This window comes from Rhinatrema bivittatum, chromosome 9 (genome assembly GCF_901001135.1).
Source record: "Rhinatrema bivittatum chromosome 9, aRhiBiv1.1, whole genome shotgun sequence".
Lineage (NCBI taxonomy): Eukaryota > Metazoa > Chordata > Amphibia > Gymnophiona > Rhinatrematidae > Rhinatrema > Rhinatrema bivittatum.
The window spans coordinates 55,201,038-55,219,734 of record NC_042623.1 but is presented as its reverse complement, the minus strand read 5'-3'; the positions used below and the strand labels follow the sequence as shown (position 1 = coordinate 55,219,734).

The 18,697-nt window shown below is 44.3% G+C and overlaps 1 protein-coding gene across 1 annotated transcript in view; it reads left to right on the top strand.

Moving 5' to 3' along the window:
• Nucleotides 1-18,697, top strand: part of LAMB4 (laminin subunit beta 4) — a 261,501-nt gene that overhangs the window by 78,289 nt on the left and 164,515 nt on the right. Inside the window, exons 9-14 of the mRNA XM_029617285.1 lie at nucleotides 1,403-1,523; nucleotides 2,155-2,343; nucleotides 6,081-6,260; nucleotides 12,445-12,554; nucleotides 15,963-16,042; nucleotides 18,341-18,491. Of these exons, the coding sequence (XP_029473145.1) occupies nucleotides 1,403-1,523; nucleotides 2,155-2,343; nucleotides 6,081-6,260; nucleotides 12,445-12,554; nucleotides 15,963-16,042; nucleotides 18,341-18,491 (831 nt within the window). The remainder of the gene's footprint in view (nucleotides 1-1,402; nucleotides 1,524-2,154; nucleotides 2,344-6,080; nucleotides 6,261-12,444; nucleotides 12,555-15,962; nucleotides 16,043-18,340; nucleotides 18,492-18,697) is intronic.

The following is an 18,697-nucleotide window of genomic DNA, read 5'->3' as shown; positions in this document are numbered from 1 at the left end:
TCCCCAGAGCCCCCAGTAGCCAGGCCATTTGGCACCTATGGCCAAGTGAAAACGTGCACCCTCACCCTGAACACAACATACAGCACTATGAGCTGGGACACTACTAAATGTAGGGGGCTTTATTTTTTATTTTTACCCGGCAGTTTTCTCCACTGCTCCTTTGGGCTTCTAGCTTATTCGAAACCAATATGGGGATCCTGGCAACATGAGCCTCATTTATTTATAGGTACAAAATTTTATATACATAATAACACTTATAGCCATCAAAAGTCTCTCAAAAATATTTATACATCCATGCATCAAATATTTTTCACCATATTTAAATTAGTTACGTTTCTAATAATGAACAATATTTTTCTCTTTATCTTATGGATAGATCAGAGGATTCAGAATCATCAGACATATCCAATGTACCTAATGTAAGAGTCTGGGAAACAGTCCGCCAAGATTCTCTTTGAATATGTGGGGGCCAGTTGGATGTCCTGGACACATGCACGCCCAACCGACTTTGCTTCTGTTTTGTAGCAGGTGCAAAGTCACCATAAAGCATACGCATATTGGTCATAGGCTTTGGCTCTGGCTGACCCAAGGAGAGGAAGACCTGAGCCAGTAATCAAATAGCACTGCCACTGAGCCATTGGGTTGATCCTTTGGGCTATGCTCTAATGTGAATTTAGGTGAATTTTCAGCTGAAAACTAGAACGCTGTAATTAAAAAAAAAAAAACATTTAGGGGGTCATTTTTCAAAGCGATCGCACGTGAAAAGTCCCATTTCGCGTGCAATCACTAAAAAGGGACGGCGTCAAGACCAGAATAGGAGGAGTCGGGGCGGCACCGGGGCAGATGCGATTGCTGCCAGCATCATGCCAAGTAACTACACCATAAAAGGTGTAGTTATTCGGCGCAAAACGGGCAGCAAAAAGGATGCGTACCTTTCGCTGTCCGAGAAGTCTTCACAGAGTCGGCCCTGGTGCTGCCCTGACTCCTCCTCTTCCGGCCCCGACTCCGCCCTGAGCTAGCTTTAGAAAATAACCCCCTATATTTACTCACCTTCACTGCCCCTGTAGTCATTCACTTTTTAAGTCTCTAAATTAAGATTCCTAAGGAAACTAGCACACTAAATTTAGGCAGCCAGCCCCAGTACATTTTCAAACTGGCCAATTGAGGTGCCAAACTCTGAAAGTTAGGACCCTAAACCATTGGAAAATTGGCCCTTTAAGCCCCTAAGTTTAGCTCAAAATAAGCCCCTAACTTAGGGGCCTAAATTTAACAGCTCAGCCTTTTTTTAAATATCAACCTCATAAAATCTTTTTGTTTTGCTTTCTGTTTTCATGCACAGCAAGTATTAAAGTATGAATAAACCAGGATCCATTTATAATATCCTCCTTGGTCTTCTCGGCAGGTTCATGGTAGATGCATTTGTCAGCACAACACTGATGGGATGAACTGTGAAAGATGCAAGGAATTTTACAATGATGCTCCATGGAGACCAGCACAAGGGTCAGATGATACTAGCTGCAGAGGTATATAAAAATGTGCAATAAGCATCAAGGCTATTTTTCAGTATAAAGCAGGTTGTACATTGAAGTGCCAAAAGTTAGGCTTTATGACACAAAAGGGAATGTGGATAATGGGTAAGGAGTTAAACAATGACAAAGGGGAGATGACTGGAGATCGAGTAGGTTCTGCAGAGACACAGTAGACAAGGGAAACTGGACAGACCAAAGTCCTTATCGCTAACAATAATAATATTACTATATTACTGCAACTATCAGTTCTTTAGTGGAAGGGGCCAGGTTCTCCCATAGCCTTTGAAATAAAACAATTACTCCCCCCCCCCCCAGGCCTTTTTTAATTATCCCCTTCCCTAACACAACTTATTCCGTCCAGTTGGTCTTAACCCCACTGGATCCTGATTTGAAAATGGTGCCAGTCAACCCTGAAGCGAGCACCATTTTGTTGTACAGCCATAATTTAAGGCTGGAAGGATGAATCTTCTCATGCACAAGAGAAGCATGCTCCTTACTGGACAAAGGACCTCTACAGATTCTGTTTCATAAAGCCACAACTCAGAATGAAAAGATTTAAAGGATCATTTGTGTGCATGGACCATCAGTACTTCTAACATGCAAGTTCTCGTTATTTTTCTTTCAGTGTGCAATTGTAATGGTCATTCTGAAAGATGCCATTTTGACATGGCAGTGTATTTGGCTAATAATGGTCAGAGTGGTGGAGTTTGTGAAGACTGCCAGCACCATACAACGGGACATCACTGTGATCAGTGTAAACCTTTTTATTACCGGGATCCAACACAAGATATTGCTGACCCCAGGGCGTGTATTCGTAAGATCTTAATTTTTTTCTAATTCTCTAACCTGTTTCAAACTGCTTTGCATACTATCAGAAAAAGGTTGATTGTCAATAGTCTTTCCACACTGTATGCACACTATTGAAGGAAATAATTCCACTGCCATACCAACAAGGGGTTAGCTACCCGCCCAGAAAAATGGTCCAAGAGAAAATGCACTGTCATGTTTTCAGATATCTCTAAATTGTAATTCCAAGGACAGTATCAAGATATTGTAGTATGTAAATAAAATGCAATAGATTTACAATACGTACATTTCTCTCCAATGTAAGGAATTTCAGTTTCACTTGAAATGCATTGCCTGAAAGTTTGCATTTTTAAAACAATTGCTAGCCTAATAACATTTTCATAGCTACCTATTGGTTTTCTTTCAACAAATTTTCATTTTTCTTTTCAGGGTAATTTGCTACTCCTTTTTTACTCCCTTATATGCAATGTATTCTTGCAGTCTTCTTTTCCTACATGTGTTTCCCAATCATTTCTGCAGGCCTAGCCTCCTTCTGCCATGCTACTGGTTAATTGCAGCTCTCTTGCTTTAGCTATAGACCTCGGTATCCTGGTACACGGTGTCTTTTTGGGTCTTCCTCTGGGCCTTTTCACATTCCACCTGCATTTCCAGTATATCGATCTCTTCTTTCCAGGTGTCTAGACCACAGAGGTCTTTCCCTCATCTTTTTTTATGATCTCAGTCTCTTTCAGCCTTTTCCTAATTTCTTTGTTCCTGGCCTTGGCACTTCATGTCACTCGAAGCATCCAGCATAGCATCGTAATCTGTCACACCCAAATCTTTCTTCTTTTGTCTCCCGCTGCAACATTGTGCTCTGTAGACTAACGCCAGTCTTATTACCATCTTACATACCTTTCCTCCTCATCAGGAGGGGATTCCTTTATCACAGGTAATACCACTCATTTCTCTTCACGTGAAACACCTGACCGCGGTCCTCACTCTGATCTCCCTGGCAGTGGATCCATGCGCAGTTGTTGTTGCCTCAGCTCTTTGAATTTCTTCTTTCCAGGTCTATGCTCACTCTTTCCATCTCACCACTTTCATTATTGAAGTTTTCTGCTACGCCTCGTCTTCAGTCTGCTGCTCTTCAGTCCTCTGTCATCCGTGTATTGTACCCATCTTTCCATGTCTTTCTCTACTCCTTCCTTGCTTCCTGTACTTAGCAAAGTGTTGGCAGAGAGCAGGCACAATAGGACAAGTGCTTCTTCTGGTTATCTGCGGTCTGTGTATCCATTCCTATTATAAAAAGGAAAGGACGAGGCTGACCACTTTGACTGCAAAGTTTGCTATGATTACACAAGCACTTCTCACCCAAATCTTTCGATCCTTCTAAATGTCCTTCATCAGCCATATGCAAATCTTTGCAATGCCTCCTCTTTCTCATGCACTAGCAAATCAGATTTCTTGGCAGTCTGTCATATGTCTTTTGGAGACTGATAAGCCCCATGTGTATGTCCTTTTCTCTATATTTCTTCAGCAGGATCTTCTTCAATGCAAAAATCTCATTTATGGTCAACCATTCTTTAACAGAATCGGAACTAGATTTCACTGATTCAATCGTCATCTTAAAAAATAATATGATACAGGAAATCATTTGTTGCTACCCTGAAAGAAACTTATTAAGTGTTTTGTAAACATAGGGGAAGATTTTAAAAGCCCTACACGTGTAAATCCAGGAGGATTTACGCGCGGAGGGGCGTTACGTGTGCCGGGCCTATTTTCAAAAGGCCCGGCGGCGCGCATAAAGCTCCGGGACGCGTATAAGTCCTGGGGCTTGAAAAAATGGGCAGTCCAGGGGCGAGGCGGGGCGGGCTGGGGCAGGGCGGGGGGCATGGCCAGAGGTCTCTGCAAGGCTCCTGGGCCGGGGGATAGCTCGCTGGCAGTCGGCCAGCATACGCAAGTTACGCCTGCCTCTGGCAGGCATAACTTGAAAAATAAAGGTATGAGGGGGAATTTCGGGCTGGGGGGCAGGACAGGTAGGGAAAGGGAGGGGAAGGTGGGGGGAAAGGAAAGTTCTCTCCGAGGCCGCTCCAATTTTGTGGGCAGCCCCTGGAAGCCAGGCTGGCGGTGGCTGAAGAAAGGAGTGATGCTGCGGGCTGCCACAGGAGGCCAGGCCAGCAGCTGTTGAAGAGAGGAATGACACTGCAGGCCTCCACCGGAGGCCAGGCCTGTGGCAGCTGAAGATAGAAGTGCACTAGTGTGAACTCCCTTGCGCTCGCCAACCTCTGATTTTATAACATGCGCGCGGCTGCGTGTGCATTTATAAAATCGGGCGAACATTTGTGCGCACCGGGTAGCATGCACTAATGTAGGCTGCACGCATACATTTTAAAATCTGCCCCATTGCTTTTAGGGGCAAGAATTTTCACACTGGGACAAAGACTGTATGTACTTTTTACTCACGGTCTTTTCTGCTGTGTTTACATGCTACGGGTACAAAGTTCATGCAGTCACTTGTGCTGGAAAAGTCTGCATGAAGATTTGAAAATGCAATCCACGCACGTAGGGGCAGTTCTATCATGAGGCAGGGTGAGGCGGCCACTTCCGACGGCAGAATTTTGAGGCTGCAAAAAAATGCCTCTCTCAGAATGCTACTGTGGCATCCCCTCACACTGCCTGCCCTTGCTGCGGCGGCCGACCCAGGCTGGCCGTGGCTGAAGAGACCGGTGACGCTGCGGGCAGCCCCTGGAAGCCAGGCTGGCGGTGGCTGAAGAAAGGAGTGATGCTGCGGGCTGCCACAGGAGGCCAGGCCAGCAGCTGTTGAAGAGAGGAGTGACACTGCAGGCCTCCACCGGAGGCCAGGCCTGTGGCAGCTGAAGATAGGAGTGATGCTGCGGAGGCCAGGCTTACTGGGCCGAAGGATGAGAAGAGGCTCCACATGAGAGAGGAAACTTGCTTTTGTGTGTGTGTGTGTGTGTGTGGAAGCTAGCTTTGATTGCAGACATGCTGCTTGTGAGTGTGTATGAGAGGGGGTGTGTGTGTATGCATATGAGAGGGAGTGTGTGGGTATCGTGTGTATGGAAGAGGGAGAGAAGTGAATGAGTGTATATGTGTGTATGCATGTATGGGTGTGTGTGGAAAAGGGAGAAGGGGTGGGCTGAGAGGAGGCGGGTGTGGGGCGAGGGGGGGGCGAGGGGGGGCGCCATCTCATCCCTCGCCTCAGGCAGCAGATTGCCTTGAGCTGCCCCTGCACACCATACTTTTCTTCCGCCAACTAAAACGCGCCCTCAGGAATACCTCCTCTCAGTGCTGGGTTGTGGAGCAATGAGCAAACTTTTAGCTGCACTGAGCGAGGACCAAGTTTCAGACAATCAATTAATGCAGGTAAACCACTTTTTACCCTGGGTAAAATCACTTCCAAAATTGTCCTCCCGATACATTGTTACATTAGATTGCCATTCATATATGGTTATTTATTAACTGATTTTGAAAATACAAAGACCCACAGTACTCTGGAAAACGTACTTGTCATTGACTCTAGATAAATCTTGTTTACATTTTAAATTTATTTTGTGAATTTTGTTTCCATGAAAGGATGTGCATGCATAGTATCATACAGTTTCACTTTTTACCCTCTTTACCCATGTGTCAGATAACACCGGGTCAGAGAGCCCAGAAGCATTATTGTGAAAGATCTGTCTCCAGAATACATATGAAGGATAATTGCAATGTTTTTTCATAACTTTTTTCTGTTTCATATCGTAGCTTGTGATTGTGAGCTAGAAGGTACAATGAACAATGGAATGTGTCAAAGTCATACAAACCTGGATCTTGAACTTGCTGCTGGCACATGTCCATGTAAGCAACATGTAGAAGGAGTCCGATGCAACAGATGCAAGCCAGAATACTTTGGGCTGAGTGCCAACAACCCCCTTGGCTGTCAACGTATGTAATCTTTTCTTCCATTTCCTTTTTCCAAATCCAGAACTAGATTCAATTGTGTTCTCTCTTTATCTTGCAATACATTTTTTTCCTAAATAAATAATTTGTTTACAGTTATCACTATAATAAGGTGCAAGGCACTTTATGCCTCACGGAATTGTGAGGCACAAAGTGAATCTGCCCAAGTGAGGCTGAATCTCCCATAAGCTGAGGAGTCAAGGGAGAGGGGAGTGGGTCATCTGGATCTCCCCCTTAAGTGGTTGAAGTGCAGGGGGGAGAAGGAGCCATCTTGCCTCAGCACCTGTCCCCCTTCACAGAGGTTAAGAAGCAGGGGCTTTAAGGGATCTGGCAGCCCCCATAGCTGCAACATTAGCCAACAAATGTTTCTTTAAGTTGTTTAGTTGGAGATGGTGCCTCTTTTAAGATCCAGAAACCTGGGAGAGCAAGGCCTGGGAGGCCTTGAAGTTTATTTCTAACCAGCTGCATGAAGGTGCCAGCAGGAGGAGTAGGAGGAACAGGCAGATCATGGGACTGGTAGTAGGCCACAAACCCAAATCCGTCGGCCAGGTCAACACTCTGCGAGGAACAGCATCTGTGGGAGAGGAATGGAGGAGAGAAGCAGTGACACCAGGCTGCAAAGTCAGTTAGAGAGCCCAGAAGTAGCAACAGAAGCATGTTGTACAGTTCCCACTATGATCAGCTCCACCACACTGACTCACCTGAAATGGTGTCAGGGACAGGGCTACCATGGCTGTGCAGGACCCTCTAAAGTGCAAGGCTAGAGTCAATTGCCACTAATTCACACACACACACACACACACACACACACACACCACCCCTCCCACTCCCCAAGGACAGCCCTGATAATGTGATAAAGGAATAAGATCTGCCAATTCTAGCTTCAGGCTCCAATAAGCAAAGGCTAATTTTGAGGAATCTGGGGCTATGTTACTGCTTGACCCTCTTCACCTGATGGGAGTCCTACACTGCCTGTGTTAAATGCTGTTCTTTCATGCACCAGTTCATTTAATCACAGTTGCTAAACTGGTTAAAAAAAAGGAGTTTCCACAGTAAAATGTTGTTATATGTGCACAGTCAATGTGCTTGTAATGAACATAAAATAATTGGTGAGACCATGGCCCTTGAAATGCACAAGTTTTTGATGATGAGTAACAGAAGACATGTGAAATCCAGCATTTGTCCCATTGGTGATTCACTGTATCTTATCGTGGCAAGTAAGTTTAAACAGACAACTTTGATAGTTTTTGAGCTCTGAAAGGTAACAATTTTCAAGAGCCACCTATGCAAGCTCTGCTAACAATTTCCTAGCTAGAATGATGTATTTACCCAAATAATATGAGCTCAGTTTAGAAGGTGCCTTTCCGAAGCTGAGAGCATGCGTATGCGAGCACACACACACTCACTCACACACACACACACACACACACACACACACTCTCTCACACACTCACACACACACACACTCACACACACACACACACTCACACCAGGGCAGCCAGGGCTGGGGCTGCCACAGGGGCAATATCCACAGCCCCATGAAAGAAGGACACTCAGCCATCATCCAACAGCAACACCTAGCAACCTGATTTAAGACCCATGATTGCAAGATTCCTAAAGGAGTCCTGGTGCACGGTCCAAACTGAGGACTGTCGCTGCTATGACTGAACTAAAGTAAGTTAGGAAGGGATGTGAAATAAGAAAAAAAAAAGCCTTCCAAAGTTGCAAATGAAGATTCTTCTTACCAGATTTCAGTCCTAATTCTGACTGAGCTGGAAACCCAAAAGAGCAGGAGAAAACTGCCCTACATCCCCCCTCCCCAAAAAAAATAAATACTATTTTAAATTATATCCAGGGTCTTTCATTTTCATTTTAAACTGATTTTCACCCATAGATTCCCAGATTTTTCCAAAAGTGACAATCAGTTTAAACTGACTTTCACTCTAATTTCAGACTGATTAAAGAGCTCCTCCAGATGTAGTGCCTCAAGGCCTCCAGCCAGGGGTGGTTCTATAATGAGGCAGGGTGAGGCAGCCGCTTCAGGCGGCAGAATTTTGAAGCAGCAAAAAGTGCCCCTTCAAAATTCTGCAGTCCCCACCTCACCCTGTCTCCCCCCCTGTCACGCCACCCTCCCAACCCCCCCAAGACTCACGAAAGCTCCTGGTGTCCAGTGAGGGGCCCGGGAGCACCACTAACCAAAATGACGCGGGCAGTCCATTGCCCCTACCATGTGACAGGGGCCGGCCACCTGTCACATGGTAGGGGCTAAAGGCCACTGGCGCCATTTTGGTTAGTGGCGCTCCCGGGCCCCCCAGGAGCGGAAGCGCCACTAACTCCCTGGACCACCAGGAGCTTTCGTGAGTCTTAGGAGGGGGGGTCATGAGGATGTGGGCAGTTATATTTAATTAAATTTTGGGGGGCGGTGCAGGGAATGGCGGGCAGTGGCATGTGGTCCCCGCCTCAAGCGGCACATTGTCTTAAGCTGCCCCCGCCTCCAGCAACTGCTGGAAGCCAATGTGGGCCAAAGCAATTGCAGCATTTCAAGTCCCACCTTCCACCAGCAAAAGCGCTCGCTCTTCAGTGTCGCTATTGTGGCTTTGGAGAGCGAGCACCTGCCTCCCCTTCCTCCAAGCAGCCTTAGTGCCTGCTGCTTCGTACCACCAATGCAGCATTTGAAGTGGGCCATGCCCACCCCAGAGGCACTTCCTGGAAGGCTCCCCTGGCGCTACACAAAAGCAGAGGTGCAGCGCTGCAGGGCGAGGGGGGCCCCGATACGCGAGAGAGGAGAGGCCTGGAGCCATCTCTGAGAAGGAGAAATGCGGCTGCAATGGGAGCGGGGGGTGGGGAAGAGGGAGATTCCCAGGGGTGTGAGGAGAGAAAGAGGAGATGGGAGGAGAGACAGAGATGTTGCTGAATCGGTGAATAGGAAAATCTTTTAAAAATTTTATTATTGAGCTGGTTTCTGTCCACCAAAATAAACTCTGATATTTACCCAGAAAATGAGTCAAATATTTCACTGATTTTCTCCCGATTTTGTTCTTGTCATAACAAATCCTGATAAATTTGTAGGAAATTTAAAAAAAAAAACTGAAAATGAAGGGCCCTAATTATATCTAGAAAAGTATTAGTGCCGGATACTTGTCCAACATTAGTCAAATCTGAGATAGGCAGATGATGATCTTCTAATCTAAGGCTAAATAATCCCATTATTCTTGCACTTCAATATTTCATAGAATCCAAAGGAAAGCATCATTAGTAAACTTCTTTGAGGTTACAATTTCTATTTATTTACTTATTGATTTATATGATTTATATTCAATTAGAATACAGTCTTTATGATCCTGAAGAAAACTGGAATCTTCGTAGCTTGTGATACCTTTATTCGCCTATTGAAAGAATGATCCAAAGATGTTAGAGAGGTTCCATCTTTAAATGGCTTTAATATTTTTATCAACTTCAGCAAAGCCATAACCAAAGAATATTTTCAATCCCTTGTATGAATTAGAATGGGATGGGTTGGGTTGGGTTGGATTGGGGAGGGACTCATAGTTTAACTTGCTTTTGCTATTTTAGGGAACAGAAATTTCTTAATTCAGAAGCATAAGGAATGATACTTCTTAAATCTGATCCTATGTGTTATGATGAAAGAAGACACTGAGACAAAAGCTGTTTGCTGTCCAGTTCCTAAGCATTCTCTACTTCAAGATGGGAGATAGGAAACAACAGGGAAGAATTCTAGAAACCCATGCTTTACTTAAATAATTCACTAAGGATTCATGCTACTCAAAACAACTGCAAATTTTAGAGGTCAAACGCCTCAAATAGCCTTAAAAGCAGGTAATCAGGGATATTTGCGAAAATAAGGTAATCCATTCAGCCTGAAAAAAAAATATATATGCAAAGTGTTCAGGAGAACTAATTGACTTCTTGTCCAATTTATTTTATTTCATTATGCTGTTGTACCTCATTTTGGGCAGCCATCTGAAAGGCAAGAATAAATATGAATGAATGAATGAATGAATGAATGAATGAATACCATCCACTCTGTCCACAGACATGCCTACACCGATTCACCCAAATATATACATGGCCTATAATAGTCACCTCAAAGAGTAAGTCTGAGCAGCCACCATCACTTTTTGTGGGAGTCTTTTTGACATTTTTGAAACGTTGTTATATTTTGGGGGAAAATAGGAAAGCTACTTGGAACAAACCCTCTGTCACTTAGCACCCCAGAAAATTGTTCACATATATCACTTATTTTTAAATAAGTGTCTAAATAAGTGGCTGCACACATCCATAAGAATAGGAATCTCCTACCCTGTTTGGATAGCAGAAGATACATACCATACCTTTACAAATCCACACTGAGTACTTATAGCACTAAGTACTACAGTTACCTACAGATATATCTCTGACAGTCAAGTTACCACATACTTGTATTACTTATACCCTTCCTTCACACTCATACACAAAATGTCAGGTGACTGGTGGATAGGCAAGTTTCTTGGGTCCTGTCATGATCTTCATATATTATGACAGAAACCCCCCTTGTATGAGATACATATGCGATTGTGATCCTCAGGGATGGAGTTCTGCTGGTTAGGCATGAAAGTGAATGAGTTCTGGGTAGTGTTCTGATAGAAGTGGGAATTGAGTCATGTAAGTGATACTGAACCCTTCTTTTTGTGTGCTTATAGGGAATAATGGCTAACCCCTTTTGCCTTTGTAATGCCATCCCTGCACCCATTTCATGGCTTAGAAGACCATTTTGTAATAGTTTCCATGAGTCTACCAGGGAAGATTTTGAGCATACACTTTTGCTGCATAATCCACATTGAAGGCTTTCTCTTCTTGGCTCTGATCAATGTTTGTAAAGTGTTTGTTGTGTGCTTTATGTGCCACAACCTGTGTGTCCACCATCAATTGCCTTTAGTGGAGAAAGGCATGGGATCCACTGGAGGTTGAAGAAGAGGCTTCTGGCAGAGAGATCAGATTGCAAGTCAGTACTTCAATTGACTCGTAGCAGGTAAGCGTGAAGCTGTGTAAAATGGATGCTGAGTCTTTAAATAGCCTCTGAACCAGCAGTAAATATAATTGAGTTTGAACACTGCTGTTAATGTATGCCAGCCATGTGTGAATATGGGTGAATGGGTGTTTGTTGGCATGTCTGAAGGAAGACTAGAAAGATAACAAATCATCTATAGTGGCTCCTTTTCCTTGTATACATCGAATATGTTTTTTTCAGGCTGGGGTGAACATTATTTTTGACTGAATATCTGTGTCAGCTGTTATTCCCTTTTTCTAATATTTTATGTCGGACGTCTATATAGTTCTTAGAAAAAAACAATAAAACCAAGAGTTACTTATCTTCTTCTTTCTCAGGTAGTCAGTTTTCAAAGATGGCTGCCATGCAATGACTGAAAACTCCATAACAGAGCTTTAAGTTACATTAATTAACCACTATTAGGAACAATGAAATTATTCTTAAGTGTATACATGTAAAGTGGAAGAAAGAGTCAAAACAACATTTGAACTGTAAAGTTGCAAGCTAAACACCATAATAGAATTACTCACAAAAACAAGAATGTTATCTTTGTGTTACCAGGGACAGATTTACCAATAAGCAGAATAGGCAAGTGCCCATGGGCAGCCACCCTGTCCGTGTGAGTCAATTAATTTACGTCATCAACTGTTGGTGCCGCACCACTCCAGCAGCTGTTCTTTCTTTTTGTTTTCTAAACATCTCATACGAAAGTTGTAAGGGGGAGGGGCAGGAGAGGGACAGCAACCAGATGTCCACACACTTAAGGGCAGCTGGGGACAGACGTCCGCCGCTGTAAAGCAGAATTATAAAGTTTGCAAAACTCACCTTGAAATTAGTAGCATCCCACCTGCCACCACTTGACAAATTTCACAATGCCTGTCAATTTACATTTTCAAACTATTGCACTTGACTCAAAAACATGTAATTGCATCTTTTATTTGGCAGTAAACAGTTTCTAACTAAAGAAAGCATAATTGCATAGCAAGTTCCCAAATGGCTAAATGTTAGGTATTTGTCTTGTCTTGTGATTGCATGAGTCATGTGGCAAGCAGTTAAAGACCCATGCCTCTTTCATGTGGTTGACAGTGGAAACAGAATGAGTCACACGTTTAATTGTTTCAGCTTGCAACTGCAATCGCATGGGGAGTCTACAGTCCTCCACGTGTGATCCCGTCACGGGGGAGTGCCACTGTCGGCGATTTGCCATGGGGATTCGCTGTGACCAGTGCTTTGTGAGTATTTCAAATACATCTTCAACGCCCACCACAGTGAACCTGGACTGAATCAGATTAGAAACATTATTAAAAGTTTATAGCAATGTTTTTCATTAAACAAAATATTATAGATAAGAGAACTGGAAAGGGTGCAGCATTATTAGTTACATGGTGAGCAGTATAAAAAAAAATAATCTGAGATTACACCCCATTGCCTGTGCCTGGACATTCCCCTCCATTATCCTACTTGATTGATCATTTTGGGTCCAGTATATTAAGGGGGTTCTCCTATTTTGTGCTGTGGGAGAAAATGCTTAGCACTTTTGATGCTTTCTTTTTTTTGTGGCTGCATCCAAGGTCCTGTCATTTTCTCGTTCACTCGAAAGATTCATCCATCCAAAATCACATACCTACTGTTTTTTAACAAGATTTTTCCTCCTTCCTTCATTGAGCTCTTCATCTCTCACCTCCCTTCTTAATAGAATCACATTTTAAGAATGTTTGTCTGTAGTTAATCTGAGTTTAAACCATTAAAAATCGAAAGTGATAGTCTTCTTGGCAGTGGGCTCAACCATGAGTATAATGACCCCTGACTTTCTGTTAGATACCCTCATCTTTCATCAAGACCTCTAATGCCTGTGGTTGGTAGTTGTCTCACAGTAGAACCTCCTGCAGGAGATATTTCTTACATAACACTCTTACTTAAAGCTATCTTGCCCTGCATTCATATAAGATCAATGCAGGCTAGGAAAATGACTGATTCCATCCATACAGCAATACAACTTATTAGGATATGGTTGATTTTCTGTCTTATTCCCCAAAGAGCAGTCTGCAGCACGCTCTCTTAGTTTTAAAACATGACTTTCTTGAGGGAAGAACTCTTAATAAAGAGATATAAAAAAGGAGGAACATATTTTTCAGTGAACAGAATAATTAAAAAGACAAAAGTAAATGTGCAAATAGACACAATTTATTTATTTATTTGTTTAACAGTTTTTCTATACCGACATTAAAATACACATCATATCGGTTTACATTGTAACAGCAGGTAGAAAATACATTGAACAGGGGCGGGGAGTGGACAACCAGCAAACAAGAGTTGGATGGGCTCCAACCGAGAGCCCGAAGGCTAAAATGAGAGAGGGAAAGGGGGCAAAGAGGAGGCAAATATAAGAACTAGGTTCTTTGCAGGCTCTGGTAATCAAAATATGTTGTTAGAACACTTCGGTGCCTTTTTCAGATTTGAGAACAAGGTTCAAGAAAAGAAGCCTATATAGCTTGAAAGAGGGCTGTAGAGCAATTGGCACTGTAATGCAGAAATTCCATGCACTGCATAGCTTTTAGTTTGTTTTTTATTATAGATGTTCTTCAACTTGATGGTCAGTGTGAATGTCTTCCTAATATAGAGTAGCAGCACTTACAAAGGTTTTATAAGAAGGACAACAAGAATAATCCTTTAATTAAACCTGACAGTATTAATTTCAAATTATCAAGCCAATTAGTCCATAATTTCAGTCCAGTATAGGTTAGTGCCTTTTCACCAGCATTCTCAAATGTTCTTTAAAAAAAAAACCCTCACATTTCTTAATTTGAGGCCTGAATTATTATGACTTTTTTTTCCCATTCTGTGTTTATCAGTACAAAAAAGCTTAGTAAATCACAAACTTGGACCTTGCCAGATACAATATTTATATTATGTGACACACAAAGAAGTAATTAAAACACCTGAGTAGAAGTCACTGATCATCCCTTTTCATCTACCATGACTGCAGGTTAAGCTTATTGTACGGTTATTCTGGATTCAGGCCGGAGTGAATGAGTTAGCGCTCATCACATGCAAATGCATGTGAATGAGGCTATTACTCATTCACTCCAAATGCAGGCGTTAATAGCTGAGCGCATTGAAAAGAAGTACAGAAAAGCAGAAAAAATTTTTTAAAAAATAAATAAATAACTCGGCAGATCGCCGAGTTATGAAGACCGATGCCGAGTTTACCGGCGTCGGTCTTCATAACCGGCAGCTGCAGCGGGTCGCACTAGGAAGGAGGCGCTAAGGTCGCGCAAGCGAGGCTAGCACCTCCTTCCTAGTGTGACCCCTAATTTACGCGCGTAGAGCTTTGAAAATCCGGCCCATACTTTTGCTGGCTGTGAATAGTACACATGCTGTGTAAGCACCTATGCTTCTACCTACTGGGAAAAATACACACATTGTTACACAGAGGGGTAGATTTTCAAATAGTGTGAATTGGCCTACTTTTGCTGGCGCATCAGGCGCAAGCAAAAGTAAGCTGGATTTTAGTAGATACGCGCGGAGCCGCGCGTATCTGCTAAAAACCTGGATCGGCGCGCGCAAGGCTATTGATTTTGTATAGCCGGCGCGCGCCGAGCCGCACAGCCTACCCCCGTTCCCTCCGAGGCCGCTCCGAAATCGGAGCAGCCTCGGAGGGAACTTCCTTTTGCCCTCCCCTCACCTTCCCCTCCCTTCCCCTACCTAACCCACCCACCCGGCCCTGTCTAAGCACCCCCCCCCCTTACCTTTGTCGGGGGATTTACGCCTCCCTCCGGGAGGCGTAAATCCCCGCGCGCCAGCGGGCCTCTTGCGCGCCGGGACGCGACCTGGGGGCGGGTACGGAGGGCGCGGCCACGCCCCCGGACCGCCCCGGGCCGTAGCCACACCCCCGTACCCGCCCCCAAAACGCTGCCGACACGCCCCCTAAATGCCGCGACGACCGGGCCCGCCCCCGACACGCCCCCCTCGGAGAACCCCGGGACTTACGCGAGTCCCGGGGCTCTGCGCGCGCCGGTAGGCCTATGTAAAATAGGCTCACCGGCGCACAGGGCCCTGCTCGCCTAAATCCGCCCGGATTTGGGTGGATTTAGGCGAGCAGGGCTCTGAAAATCCGCCCCAGAGTGTGCATGGTCTGCTGCTAAGGAAAAGGGCATTTCTGGGCATGGGGAGAGGTCAGGAGGGTCACAGTAGATGCATAAAATCCTTTTTTCCCCATCAGTTTTGAAGGGACCTTACACTAGTGATCTAAATATTTGCTTTCAAGACTACATTTTTGCCAGCATCTTATGTATATTTACTTATTTATTTATTTATTTGGATGTAACATAATGCCTGTAAATCAAAAGAATCCAAGCAGTTTACAATAAGAAACATACATAATAAAGCAAGAAGTCAAATCAATCAATAATTATGCATTGAAGTGTCCTATTGTATCATGTAAACATACAGTAGATATAGAAACTAGTTTTATTACTGGATATAATGCTGAATTTTATATTTTTCCATATTCGTGGTTAGGTTATTTTGCATTTTAGATTAATCCTAAAACTATTTATTTGGGCAAAAGCCGATTATCTAACCTAATTCAGATTTCTTCATACCCGACCAAAGTCCAATGACTCTCTTTTGTGTTGCAGCCAGGATACTGGGGGCTTGGCGTTAATTCACTTGGCTGTTCTCCTTGTGACTGTGATATTGGAGGGGCCCACAGTGACTTGTAAGTGGATGAATCCTTAAACTCTAGTGGTTTCAGAGTGGAACTGATGTAGCAGAAACCACAGCAGAGGTGATGGTTGCTGAGAAAGAGCCACGAGGCTCTGCAGCGGAGAATGCAGCAGCAGCTGCTGGCTGTTCTTATGTCTCCTCTCAGGCACGACGTGGAACAGAGCCTGACTGCAGCTGCTGCTGCCGAATTGGGGTTGAAAGCTCAATCTGCAGTGATGCGGCAGAGATAGAGGGAAGACCGAACCAAGTGGAGCTGGAGCAGAGGAGGCACTTGAAAGTCTCCACTGGCTTTCCCATGTACTAAAAACTCTGAAGTGCAATTATTTATGTGATTTATATTCTGCTTTTTGACACTTCAAAGCAAATTACATTCGGGTACAGTAGGTAGTTCCCTGTCTCCAGAGGGCTCACAATCTAACTCCTGGATGCACTAAGCCACGTTGTTTTATCTCAGGAGGAGTCCCACTATTGCGGGGGGGGATTGTCGCTGAGATCGTAGGGTCCCCTCCCCCGAAATAGCATTGCAGCTGTATAGCGCGTTCTTGTGTCTCGTGGCCAAACACCGTGGCTCAAAAGAACATGGCGAGCAGCCCTTTAACACGATGGCGACCCCCAACCTCACGGGACCACCTTATCCTTAAAGGGTCATTGGCCCAAAAAATAAAAGTCACCTCAAACGGAGAGGTTGAGTGGGAGTCGGTGTTGGCCACTGGGTCAACTCAGGGCCACTATCTGAGGCGGCCCCCAACATCCCTAAAAAGTAAAAAAAAACAGAAAAAATGTAGGTGCGTGGCGACCGACTGACCTCCACCCAAGCTTAACACATAAAAAACAAAAAAGCAGCCCAGCCCCCTTACCTCTTTCCCCACCTCCAAATCCAATAAAAGAAGTAAGGATCCTGGGCTCCCCCACCCAGCAGATCCCCCCCCCCATCCCTTCTCATCCCTACCCCTCACCCTCCAAGTGACACAGATGACCCCCCCCATTTTAAAAAAATAATACTATATGGGGGAGGGGGAGTGCGGCCCAGGACCATTTTATTTTAATCAAGGGGGCCGTCAGTGTCACTTGGGGGGGTGAGGGGAGGGCAGTCGTCCTTGTCATTTAGGAGGGTGGGGGTGGGCCGGAGCCTTTATTTTATTGGTGGGATTTGGGGAGATGGGGGGGCACCGGGACCTTCAGTTATTTTATTGAACTTGGAGGAGCGGAGACAGGGAAGGGGGCCAGAATGCTCTTTTTTATATATTAAGCTTTGGGCGGGCCGTTGCCATGTGCTTACCTTTTTTTCATTTTTTTGCTTTTGGAGTGTCGGGGCCACCTCGACTGGTGCCCCGGGTTGAGACAGGGAGGGGACAGCAATGACCCCCGCATAATCTCCCCATTTTGCCGCTTGTTTTGTTTGTTTTTTTTTAGGCTCCTGACACTTTAAATGTGTGGCGGGAGCCTCAGAACTCATGTTAGAGTCCCAGGCCTCCTGCCACACATCTAATTCATTTCAAATAGGTGTTGTTATTTTATCGCGGCTGACCACCTTCTCGGTTGGCCACGATAAAATATTAACAACAAATTGACTATGCATGACCTTGGCATTTGTTTGCATTATTCATGCATGCAAAGAAGGCCATTGTAATAGGGGAGGGTATCTGGGTGGGGAGATGCAAAATAGCATGTAAATTGTGCTCTATTATGGTGATTATTGGCTTGCGTTGGAGCACTGATGTGGCTTGCTGCATCACCCAGTAAAAGTTTAAACCTGAGGCAATGGGGGATGAAGTGACTTGCCCAAGATCACAAGGAGCAGCAGTGGGAATTCAATTCTGGTTTCCCTGGTTCGTAGCCTTCTGCTCTAACCACCAGGCTCCTCCACCACTCCTAGAGGCAGCAAGAAGAGCGTGTCATCATCGCATGAAGACCACAAAAAACCCTTGACCTAAAAAGTGACTGCTCTCCCTGCAAAGATGGGAGAAAAGGCAGGCTGAAGAAGATCACTAACTGATTCACAGGGGACAGAGTTTGCAAAATCCACAGTTTTTGGCCAGCTACAAGCCTAAATAGAAAGCACGGGGGTAACCTGCACAGAGCGGCAGTTATAACCCTAAAAACCTTGCTAGGCAGATTGGATGGGCCATTACAGTCTTTTTCTGCATCATTTACTAGGTTACTATATGAGCGTAAGAGATACTGACGATGTCCAAGAGAGAATGAGAGAGAAAGAAAGCCCAAGGAAAGACTAAAGATTCTGCAGAAATTATGTGTACTGCATACCTTTAAATTTGTTCTTTTATTATAGATGCTCTTCAACTGATGGTCAGTGTGAATGTCTTCCCAATATAATTGGCCGCCAGTGTAACAAGCCTGCTGTTGGCTATTTTTTTGTGCCACTGGATTATTACATATATGAAGCTGAGAGTGCACTGCCTCTTGCAGGATCTGCATCTTATGTATGTATATTCAGTATTTCTTCATGATTTCTTATTATTTAAAAAACCTACTTCAAACAAGGGCAGTTTGTATTTGAAATGTATCATAAGGAGAAAATAACTTTTCATTTAAAATGGGAAAAGTAATTTTTCAACCTTGCTCTGCCTTCAACTGCCTTCTTGCTCCAGGCCTGAGCATATCAGAAAGACGCTCAGGGAGTGTGGAG